The sequence below is a fragment of the Thalassophryne amazonica genome, chromosome 14 (genome assembly GCF_902500255.1).
Source record: "Thalassophryne amazonica chromosome 14, fThaAma1.1, whole genome shotgun sequence".
Classification (NCBI taxonomy): Eukaryota; Metazoa; Chordata; class Actinopteri; order Batrachoidiformes; family Batrachoididae; genus Thalassophryne; species Thalassophryne amazonica.
In genome coordinates, this window is record NC_047116.1 from 18776004 (window position 1) to 18788781 (window position 12778).

Below are 12778 nucleotides of genomic sequence, written 5' to 3' on the forward strand. Positions count from 1 at the left end.
TTTGTTCTTCAGTCTTTGGCCAAGCTGTAAAGTGCAAAGGTGGAGTTAAGTATGCCTATTTTGGGCCACTCTCAATGGTGGTGCAACATGGCGGCATCTATGAGATGGGCCCACTCTCATGTGCATATGAAGGACTCATTCTAAGATTACAAAAACACATAAATGTGTTGTTGCAGGTGCTTGTACATAATGGACATATGGTTATAAATGTTATATTCTATTTCTGCTCGTAAATATCCCTAAATCCTACAAAAAGTAGCTTTAAGATCTATTTTGTGTGGTCTCTTCTTGGTGATGGATATTTGTATTATGTGTTTTTAGTGCAGCTAATGTAAGCAGAGTTTTTTTTTTTTTTTTTTTTTTTTTGACGAGCAGATTGTTTGCAGCGTTCGTGGAGGATCGGCTGTATTTGACATTTCTGAAAGAAGTCTGAATAATTTTCCCTTGTATTTACAGAAGCAGAGTTTGTATAATTTATTTTTTTGTATAACTGCATGCGTCATTTAAAATTGGAACTATCTGTACCATGATTAGACACTAAGAGCAATTGTCAATGGACAATCTTTGAACTAAAATGTGACTTGCATTAATGGTTTGTAACAAGCAAGAAAAGTTGTTCTGTCAAACTAATTTCAATAAACCATTTTTGATGTAATTACTGTGAACTGGATAATTTTCCTGCTGACATGGAAAATATTAACATCTGAAAATGAGTCATTCCATATAAGCTCAACCAAAGTCCAGAAATTACCCATGGTCACCGACTCAGATTTGGCTTTAAAAAAATTGTGTTGTTAAGAAATAAACAGTTGAGCAAATATGTATTGAGCAGGCAGTTCTCAAAAAGTGAGGAACTGTGCAAGGAGACGTGAGGGAAGCCACCAAGACACCTTTGAAGGAAGAGATCAGAGAAATGAAAGAGTGCAACTTTTGTCAGTCACATGGTGGAGTGGCACAGGGGTTTTTCTTTTTTAAAAAAAAAAGGTTTATATAAATGTCAAGAGCTCCAAAACAGGATTTAATCTTTGACAACTTTACTTTCCAGTCATAGCCTGAATAAGAGACATTACTGTCCAGTAGGGGGAGCCAGAGATCCAACATGAGCTGTATGTTGTCTTCCTCCCTCCGGCTGCAGGTGTGATTAACAATTAAAATATATCACTTTTAGTGAGGAATGAGACCATGCAGCTTTAATGACATCGCAGTGACTTTGTCACTTTAGGATTCACTGAAAGTGTCTAATGTCAAATAAAGATGCAGCAGCCCTGAGCAAGTGGGGGAGGGGCTGGAACTCCTCTGTGGGCTCCTGCTGTCTGATTGGTGGAGCCGGTGTGACCGGAGGAGGCCTCCGATCCGCTGCTAGTTTGTTTCAGAGCGGAGCACAGCGACGTCTATGAAGACGGAACTCAGACACACAAGAGGAGCAGCTATTCACCTCGTTTTCAGGTAAAGAAACAAACGTAAATAGTTAGCCAAGCTAGCTAACGTTAGCGGTTCCAATGAAGGGGGCGGGGGGAGCATATTAGATGTGGAAGCTAACGGGAGCTAAGTCATGGAGCTGCGGGACACTGCAGGTGGAAATTTGTGTCCACACACAAAAACAAACAACAAAAAATAACTCGTGTGTAAGCTTTAATGTCGGCGCTAACGCTTGTAGCTAGCAGGTTGTTTACTGGTTGATGAAGGATACCTGCGGCGCGTGCGGCGTTATTTGGGGGGGTCATGTGACTTTTTGGTGGTGGTGGGGGGCTGCTGCTATCAGTCGCATTGAGTATTTTGGGGTCTCCGGGTTTAGTGAGGCACCTCGCATCTCCAAATTCATAACATGAGACGTTTTGCCCATGCTGACAGAATTACAAATTTTTGTTTGCGCAGTATCAGTGAGGGAACTCAATTTTTTTTTTGTGCTTCTGGAACTGGCTGCAAACTCCATGAAGTTGCATTGCACAATTCTGGAATCCAAGCCTCTAGCATGCATCGCATGATGGGACACAGCCAAAACGGAATTCAGCCAATTCAGTAGGAAATCTGGTCAGGGTGTACCGCAAGGAATGTGTCTATAAAATACGACTCTCCTCATCCCGATATCATGGTATGACATTTTGGGTATTCTCAAAACCTCACAGGTATGTGATATTTGCTAGGCTCACCTGAAACAGAAGAGTTCTGGTTTGTTATTGAATCCTTGTGGATTGGAACATGGTGACCATGTAGGGACGAGACAAAAAAATGAAAGTCCATGAATTGTTCTTTTTACAGGTGCAGTTGATAGAGCATGGAAAAAACAAAGAAATTGACACCAAGATTGTCAAGATTGGTTAAGAAATAATGAAGTTATATGGTAATTTTAGTCTAAAAAAATCCGTATATTTTTTTCCTATCGATCAGTTACACACGGTCATTTTCGCATTCTCAAAAACCACGTTCTCAATATCGGATTGTCATGAAACTTCATCATTATGTCAACAGAATATTACATTTTAGGGTGACTTACCTTTTGAATGAGTGCTGTAAAGGCGATCATGGTTTTTACACTTGGTAAAGTTGAGCAAAATATTCAGCACGAACGAAGTGCAGAATTGAACCGGACAAAGAGGAACTTCCTGCCTATGTCATTACAAGGAATTCCATGGGGAATACCCCAGCAAGACAATGAAAAAAGTGTTTTTTGTGGGGAATCCTCTGCACACTGCGCACAACGATAAACACGCATCGATGGAATGCGCATGCAGGCCTTGATCGGGAGATTGTCTCGTCCCTACATGGTGTTTCCAGCTTGGTCATCAGTTATTTGCGATGTCCGTAGTCCTAGCTACCGGGCATCTGTGATGGACACACTTTTTTCCCTGGCAAAGTTTTGTCCGAGGGATTGACAAAAGCTGGACCGGATACTGTGCAAAGCAAAAGGTGACCACAGTGGTACAGAATGTGGTGATTTCCAAGCAGTGGTGGGCACAGTTCCGCTAATCCGCTAACTGCGAATTAGCGATGCTAACTTTCTTGTTAGAGATTAGCTTTTCAGCTAATTTTGAAAACCATCAGCAGACCACTTGGCTACTGCTAAATTTATCCACTAACTTTTTTTTTTTTTTTTGCTGGTATAGTGAATAAAACTTTAACAGCCAAAATCATACATTTTACTTACCTGTTGCATATTTTGCAATTCTCGGACAGCTGTGAGCTCAGTCCTCCCTCAGCAGAAGAGAGCGGAGTGAGCCGGCTGCTGTTGCCCCAAGAAAAAAAAAGGTAATTTACTTTCAACATGCAGAAAGACTGATAGTGTGGAGGAGACATGAAGCGCAACACACTTTTCACAGATGGTTTTACTCATAAACAACTAATTCTGGACAGTTTATCAATATTGATACCTCTGTCATTTATACAGAGAGAAAATATCACACATATGACATCTTTTAAAGGAATGCGCTAAATTCTGAAGGTTTGAGCTTTTAAGAGATGCATGGCACATGGCATTATGGAAAATTCAAATGTCTCTTTCCATCATTCCCACCCCCTGTCAAAATGCATCGAACACTACCATCTACTGGATGGGAGTGTGAATAGCGGCCCATGTTGGTTGTGAGCTACACTTCACAAACAGAATTTTCAGTTTTGCAAATGCCTTTTTTTAACAAATAAAAAATGACAAATTTACAAATGGGTCATTGACAAATTAGGCTTCAAAAAAGGTATTTTTATAAAGTATTTTCAATATAGATGTAAAACATATTTTTGAGTCCAGAAAAATGTGTTTTAACAAATCTCATTTATTGAATAACATTTTTAACTGTTTTAACTCATTTTGAAATATTTTGAACTGCAGTATTTTGAACTGCATGACAAAAAATGTCAGGTGGTGCCTCAGAGACTGCAAGCTGTTATAAAAGCCAGAGGTGGTGCAACAAAATACTAGTGATGTGCTGGAGCGTTCTTTTGTTTTTCATGATTCCATAATTTTTTCCTCAGAATTGAGTGATTCCATATTTTTTTCCCTCTGCTTGGTCTAAAAAGTAACCGTTACTGACTGCCACAATTTTTTTTTTTCCTGATTTCTTACAGTGTTTCTTAAAGCCAGAAAGTTGCCATTTGAAATGACTTTAGTTTTGTGTCATGTCTGTGATCTTTTTTTTTCTACAAAATTAAACAACTGAATGAACATCCTCCGAGGCCAGTGATTCCATATTTTTTGCAAAGGGTTGTAGTAACATATGTTCTAGTCATAGGTCTCTATTTAAGTACAATAGAGATATTTGATGCTCAGCTAATTGCATTCTCACATTGTTGGGAGAGTTAGGTTCAACATTGTTCTTGTTGGGAGAGTTAGGTTCAAGTTCTTCTGAGGGTTCATTTGACTTGGGGGTAAAATTCAATATTTCCTCATTGGCTTTTTCTGTCCCAGTGCTTTTTTTTGATCTTCCCTCCACTGTTGCCTATTTTTTTCTGTTCTCTTAGAGAATTGGCCGATAGGGGGCTTCACAATTTTCCCTTCTCTCTTCCCCTCTGTAGCTATAAAACACAAGACGTAATAAGCTGACAAATTTCTATTTAAGAATGTGGAAGTTGTAATATAATAAAATGTAAATGGACTATGTATAGATGCATTATCTCTCTTTTCTTTTTGCAAGATATGCTTCCCTTGCAGCCGGATCATTATTAATGCTGACTTTTCTTTACTTCATAGTGGCATCTAAAATGTACAAATTATAATTTGAAATGTTTTAAAGTGTATAATATCTTTAAATTTAAAACTACAAAATATTTATGGTTTCATGGATATCTTAGAGCTTTGAATAGCATTATATAGTAACATTCCTTACAGTTGTGCCACCTGACTAGCTGGTTACACCACCTGACTATTGCAGCTAATCTCAAATAAGCAGGCTTCTGTTTGGATGCTAGCATTAGCTTCTACCAATAGCATGAAGTTCAAACGGACCACTTTTTAAAAATTAAGAGTTTTATGATAAAATACGAGTAATTTCATGAGTTTTACATTTACATACACTGACATGAAAAGTGTACCAGCATACGTATGAGTTGAAAGTAGTTATTTTTATTACTATTTGACAGAGATCTACAAAAATTTTAGCTTAGTCCAAACAATCACTTAGGGTCCTCTGGCTGATGGAATGTCCTCTTTACAGCTGTTGTCTCTTCATTTCAAAATAAAAGTCATACGTTTATGGTTGCGTCACCCTGATATTTAGGAAATGTAAATTATTGGACAAAAGTTTAAAGATTTTTTTTACAGCTTTAAAAACAAATGATATTAGAAATAAGAATATAATCAAAAATTTTAAATGCAAAACAATGCCATAGTATTTCATTTTGACTTTATCATTGTCAAAATAACATTTTATTAGTTTTCTTAGTCTGCTCTCTTGTTCAACATCTGACATCTTGGAGGTTTGAGAGGACAAAACATAGAACAATATTACTATTTGAACTGAAAAACTAATTAAAAATTGGTTTTATAGATTAAAGTGATAGATGTCATGAATAGATTTATTTATCATTCTTTAAATAATGGACGGCTTGGTAAGGTTAGACCTTACCTGTGTGAAGCGCTTTGAGGCAACTCTGTTGTGATTTGGCGCTATATAAATTAAAATAAATTGAAAAATTGAAATTGAAATCTAGTACGCTGTTTGATAATGTACCGTATTGGACTTTAATGTGACGTGCGCCAAAACAACCTCCTTTAGCATAATGTTAGGCTCCACAGAACTACAGGGGATTATTAAAGTTCATCAAAGTTTGTAAAGGAAAAGACGTTTTGGAACATCTTGGAACTTGAAAGCAAGATCACAGCACACTGACAGAATATCCCAGTTTATCACGTACATGCTCCCGGACCCTTTGAGGTTTTCAAAGTTATGGACATGGTTTTGAGCCATGACCTTCTGGGATGCATACCTGTGAAAATGAGACTCCTTCATAGTGTTGTGTGTTCTTGTGGCTTCCCTCACTTGTGTGTGTCATGCATGGTTGTTCAGTTTTTGAGGGCGGCCTGTTGTAATGAGATTTATCATACAAAATTATCAATCAATTTGTTACTGTATGATTTGAGATGTGTTTGTATTCTTCAAGTGTAGTCTCCATGGGGGGGGTGATGGTCTAGTGGTTAAACTTTGGGTTTGAGACCAGAGGATCCTGGGTTCAAATCCCAGCCTGACTGGAAAATCACTAAGGGCCCTTGGGCAAGGTCCTTAATCCCGTAGATGCTCCCGGTGTATAGTGAGCGCCTTGTATGGCAGCACCCTGACATCGGGGTGAATGTGAGGCATTACTCTAAAGCATTTTGAGCATCTGATGCAAATGGAAAAGTGCTATATAAATGCAGTCCATTTACCATTTTCATATCAAAATGTTTGTCCCAGCAGCTAGTAGCCTTTCAGAGCTGAGTTCGCTTCATGATGGAGGGAATACAAACTTTCATCACACCTATCAGACGGTCCAGATGAAGGCATTGCCTCCAATTGAAGATCTTGACAACCCGTCTCTACTGAGAGTTCCTCCGCCAACCCATAGTCGCAGGCACAAACGGGACAGAGACCAACACTCCGATGATGAACAAGACAGCAGGTAGAACGTTTAACGTGTTGTCTGTTTTATTTTGGTAGATGGCTAATTTCTGTCCATATTTGTCTGCAAATCTTTTTACAGACTCCAAAGTAGAGATCTGATCTGGAGCAAAATTTTGGACTTGATGGGACACAGTACATGAAATATCCAAACACAACGTGCATATGTTTATTTTCAAAATATGAGGCTCAAGGAGCTCAAAAATTAATTTCAGCAAATCAAAAGCTTATGCAAACATACACAGTGAGAGAGACTGAACACCAACTCTGACGCCAGCAGAAATAATTTCCAGCACTTCATAGTTCATAATCTATTACTCGACTGGGATATTAGACATAGTATCGCACAGACTTGTTACCACTGCAGGAGAGTGGGACCTCATTAGGTTGATTAAAATTACTACCCAACCCAGTTTTAACAACTCTCACGCCTGGCCGAGTTGTTTGGTTCCATAAAAAGCCAAGTTACAACTTGATGCACCTAAACTGATTTTCTCAAGCAGCTCTTAACTGTCTTAACTGCAGGATCCTCCCAAGCAGGCACACCACTCGGCACACCTTGGAAAAAGTTTTTGTTTTCCACAATTCGGTGAAACTCCCAACCATCGTGGCCCAACCTGCACTCAAATTGGGACTGTCCAGATCAAATCCGGCACAATTTAGTGTAATTCCAGTGAACTTGTACTCAGCTGGAGATAGTGCTGAGTAACCCTTTCCATACTCATCATGAAAGTTGCATGAGTTTCTCCAAGGCACATGAAGTCACAGCCGTCCAACTGAGCTCTCAAAAATTTTGAACATGGTCAAAACTGGTACAAGTTTAACTGACCTTTTCTGACTTGTGCCAAGTCACGCTTGCCCAGTCTGTTCACGCTAATTTGGAAATTTTGGCACCAAAGCTGCTTTCAATCATGGATTGGAGTTCTTGATTATGGGCACCAACTCCAACAGTACGTAAAATCTGTATTTGAATTTTGTACTTCTTCCCACCACAGGTGGAACCCTCGTTCTGAGAACCTGCAGAGAAAAACACTGGACAGGAGAGGGCATTTTGGCTCCCTGGACGAACTGGAGGAATTTGCGCGTTCATATGGCTCCCGAGCTCGTCGGGCTGAGCCTCGAGACCGACGCGGTTATTGGGATTATCCAAACAACAGTCCTCCCAGGCGCTTCTGCAGAGAGGAGGCTGATGGTTGGGGTCGTCGCAGCACTTCTCCTTTATCTCACAAGAGGAGGGACACATGGGACAGTGAGTGCCCTGCTAGGCCATCCCAAAATCAGGCTCAGGCCAGCAGAGACTATGATGACACCTTCCTTAACAATGTGCTGGAGAGCAAGGCGAGGGGGTGGAAAGGGGACAGAGTTGCTGGGAGGGTGGATGAGGACAGTGATACACCTTCCAAGGGCAGCTCCAGAGGAAAGGGTAGCAACAGCTACTACAGTCGCTCGCCAAGCAACCGTCCAGAAGACGAGGACCCATTGCCTCCGTACTCTGAGGTGGAGCGTTCCCGAAGGGCTGGTCACAACACAGAACGCTATCGAACAGTAGAGCCTCCCAGTACAGAACGTTATGGACCAACTGACCCAGCCATGAGACCTTTTTCTTACACCCGCCCCCATCCAGGAAAGTCCCAAACCGTACAAGGATCCAGACAGGAGAGAGAGAGGTGCCCAAATCTGGTGAGTTACTTGTAGTAAGAAAAATGACATCGCAAGTTTCTCTGTGAAGGATCTTAAAGAAATTCTAAAAATGTTGTCCACATGTAATATTTTGAAATCTTTTACACATTGTGAATATAATCTAACTTTTCTTTGTGGTAATGCATGTGCAGCATTTTTTTAATTCAAATGCCAGTTTTACTGATTTTCAGGGAAGCTGGGAAGTATATGTGATTAATAGATAAATCATTGACACAATATATGTATTTTTTATCATTTTAATCTTGTCAATATATTGTTACCTCAATATGTAAATTAGAAATTTTCTCCAGCTACATCCTGTGTTTTCTCCTCCATCCCACAAGGACAGATATGTTGAAAAACTTGACATGTGATAGACCCCTGAGTCCAGTTTGTGGTGGTAATGCACTAACTTCCACTATGTGAATAAATCAGAAGAAGTAAAAGATTAAAAAAAAAACAAATCAGTTGAAATATTATCAAATACTTAAAAGTTTTCAAGCCAGTATGGTATATACCTAAACCTGATAGCCCTCCCGAATCCCCACATAATCACAACTGGACCTGGCTTTAATTGAGATCTGCCAAAAATAAAAATAAATAAATAAAAATGTTACTTTTTTAGCTCAGATCTAACAATTGTAAAAATTATTGAATCTGTTTTGGCGTAATCCTGCCAAGAAACCAACACTGGAATTTACATTGTTTTCCGGCAGATAGCCAAACAGTTATCGTGTTTGCTTCCAGAGCAGGAGATTCCCTGGTTCAAGGCCACCCCTGCCCATTTCTCCATAGGAAGGACATCAGACATAAAACGTCTGCCAAATCAACAAAAAAGGGAGAAGGCAAAAAAAATTATTTTATGTGCAGTAATGCTCTGTTTTTGGAACATTTACCCCCCCCCCAAAAAAAAAAAAATTATTTAAATGTAAATAAATGAATAAATAAATATTTAATATGAAAAGTCCTGAACAGTATTTTATTAATTAAAAACAGGTAAACTGCTTATTCCCCTTTACATGTTTTTTTAAATATGATAATCATAAATTATTTTTCTTTAAATTTCTAAGAAACTGAGATTTAGTTTAATGATGTTTTTACAAAGGTTTAATTGGTAACCCTTTACAATAAGGGTGCATTAATTGACATTATTTAATATAGTAATAAGCATTAACTAGCAGTGAATGAAGCGTTAACTAATGTGTTTCGTAAAAACACATTGTGGTGTTCAATATCATTAAAAATATGAAATAACATACAAATGAATACCTTAGTTAACATGATCATGTGTTTAGATTTCATCACACCTATCAGACTAAACAATTCATTATTAGTTAATGCTAATTACTGCATTAATTAATGTATCATTTTTGTACCGTGTTACCAGTTTATTACTTTATTATTCTGCAACTCTCTTTGTGTTGTCACATACCAGGAGACACACCTACAGTTTATTTTCTTTTAAATGAGGTTTAGGACTCCCCTTTTGATTTCTGTTGGAATAAGAATGTTGTATTTCTGTTGACTTGTAAAATTTTTCACAGCCCTGCACATTTTAGTCACGCTCCCAGTGGACACGGGATCACAAATGCCTTTCTGCTAGCTGAATAAATCTCACCATAGAATTTTTTTTTCTTTCTGGACGTCAGTGTCACAGTGGGATCACAGTTTTCACTAACACAGCTTGAGCTGCATGATTTCTTTGAGCTGTCGTGATGCTTTGATGCTACAGTTACCGAGCTACAGCCTAGCCAAGCATGAGTATGGCTGGATGACCCCTCTAACGTGTGGCTCTCACTGTATTTTCTTAACAGAGCATTTCACTGAGCCGAGATTCTCTGGTAGTGTGACTGACGAGCGTTCCACAGCCTCGGCCCACACAGCACACTGACAGTCCACTCACTTACACCGTCCTGTCACTACACAGGAGTGGCTAAACGCTGCACGTGAAGTCTCACCTCACTGAAATAACAGGACCGATAACTCCTGCAGATGTGTGCACATTTTTCCTCATGTGCATGTGCATACCTGTGTACTTATAACTGTGTAGTCTATAGATGGATGTATGTGGTGTGTGTGCTCATGTATTTGTAAAAACTGATGTGCTAAATGATTGTAAAACAAGTGCCAAGTGTCATTTTCTGTTGCCACACCCAGAATGATTGATGCCATGTGTTGTATGACACAAAACAGGAAGCCACATTTTTCAGAATTTTTAAAAAGATTTCATACTTCTGGCTGTGTATACTGCACCTCAGGTTTACTTTGTGTGTTTATAGAGAAATATAATGTATCTTGAATTTATTCTGCATATTTAAATTGCACTGCTTACATATCCAAACCTGCAGAATACACAAACTGGCCTTTGAGGACTTGCCTTTATTTACCTTTTAATTGTGTTGACCTGAATTATTTTGATATAAAATGTCTCTTATAGAATCTGATCTGTGTGGTTATTTTGTCTGATAATATGTATGATAAGATGTGTGTGTTCTAGACAAAGTGTGTGTTTCTTATCGTTTCTTATCAAAAAATACACAGCTAATTAAATACCAGTGTGCAACCTTTATAAACACAGCAGGCACACTGTGCTTATAAATAAGATTAATTTGAAATGTGAATAACATTTTTTGCGCCTTAAATAAACAGCACATTACACTCTGAAATGTTCATAAATGATGAGATTAGCTGTTAAAACTACACTTAACTGCTATGGAACTGATGAGTTGATTAACTGATTAGTTAATCTTGACTAGAATATAATTTTCTTTTATTTTGAAAATTGTCTTGCTTTTTTTGAGTGTTTTACATCCTTAGAAATGGAATATGGGGTTTGCAGTGTTGCTGTTACAGTACAAACAATTTGTTAATATTGTGCCATCCTCTTGAAAGTTTTAATTTGTTAAATGTGACAATTTTATCGTAATTCATTAAGGCACTTTAAAGTAGCTACGGGAGTTCCAACCTTAGCTCCAGCCCCGGAGTCGGAGTGCATGCATATTATAACTTGTAAATTTTTGTATTGGTCCATTGTGAGGTGTCTAAACGCTCCTGAAGGTGGATAAATAAAAAGGTTAATTTACCAAACACCCCTATAAAATTTTGAGTTCCCACTGCAGTGGATTGATAATAGGCCCTGGCCTTACAGTGAAATATTTTTTTAGTCTGATCACAGAAAATAGAAGATTCTCATTTAAATTTGTTTATTTATTTGGGTAATAAGTTTTTGGATGCTCCCACATGGCATTAGATCAAAATCTAGAAAACAACACAGAAGAAAATATTTGCATGACTCTTCAGCCAATGATTTGATTATGTCATGTTTACTATAACTATCGAGTGTCTTACGTCAACCTCCCTTATATCTATAGTTCAGTGTGTTTCTGAGGAGTTCATTTATTCTAACTGGCATCCACTGGTCATAACATTAAACTAAACATCATTGAATAAAATAATGAATCATGCAGTTGATTCCCAAATACAACACCAGAGAGAAACCATGAAGACAGAAACGGGTCTCAAAGCTTCATTCATGAAGCATTTTTCACAGAAATTTGAAGCACACTTCACCGGGTTAAGGAGCACTTACATTCAGCTCAGGCAGGCTTGGTATGTGTAAAACTCTCCAGGATCTGTCACCGATAAAGACGCGTAAGCATCTTTGCACAAAGAACTCCAGCAGGCTTTCAACAAGACTCAGGACTGAGGCCTTTTAGCTCAATTTACAGTATATTCACCCTCAAGTCATTGTGTGTTACACAACTTCTACTCAGTCATAAATTTAGCAAATTACTAAACAAGACACAAGTTTTTTTTCATCCTAAAGTGTCTCTAAAAATATTCTGTCTTTTGCACACTTGCAGCATTACTGGAAAAGCTTGACTCAGTCCCAATCAATATGCTCATTTGAAATGCATTTATGATCGTTAAATGATTGTTTCAATACCTATACCACAGCTGCTTGTCTAAATTTTTGCAGACCAGTCTTAAAAATCCAAAAAATGAATGGATGAATAAGATTTTTTTTTTTTTTAATTGAAGATAAAATATAAGAAACATCTGAAAAGGACAGAGCTGGTAAAAGTTTCTGTATTTTTTTTTTTATTATTATTTTAAAATAGCATGGAATTATTTAACAGCATCATATTATACATCATTTCAGTAACTGAATGTTGGTTAATATATGACTCAAAAACAGATATTGAAGTTTGTGAGTAAAAATACTCCAACACTGATGCCTGTTGCTTTAAATGTAAAAGACCTGCTGCTTGCCACGCCCCCTTTCCCTTTTCCTCGCCATGTGGGTGTGTCTCACAGAGCAAGCAGAAGTCCAATATGGACCGTGACATATGCAACAGAAATTTAATATATAATTAATTTCAAGCCTAGATTTTGGTTCAGCCACAGTAGATTTTCGGAGCACAGACGGGGGGATGTGGATTTTGAGAATGTTTAACATCAAACTGCAAGCACTCATAGCAATCATGTTTTAGAGTGAAGTGAGATCCCCCATG

General features: G+C 38.2%; 1 protein-coding gene across 1 annotated transcript in view; it reads left to right on the forward strand.

Moving 5' to 3' along the window:
- LOC117524133 (immunoglobulin-like domain-containing receptor 2) overlaps positions 1-10703 on the forward strand; it is a 63630-nt gene extending 52927 nt beyond the window's left edge. Inside the window, exons 8-10 of the mRNA XM_034185864.1 lie at positions 6384-6585; positions 7580-8264; positions 10079-10703. Of these exons, the coding sequence (XP_034041755.1) occupies positions 6384-6585; positions 7580-8264; positions 10079-10114 (923 nt within the window). The 3' untranslated portion in view covers positions 10115-10703. The remainder of the gene's footprint in view (positions 1-6383; positions 6586-7579; positions 8265-10078) is intronic.
- Positions 10704-12778: the final 2075 nt, after the last annotated feature.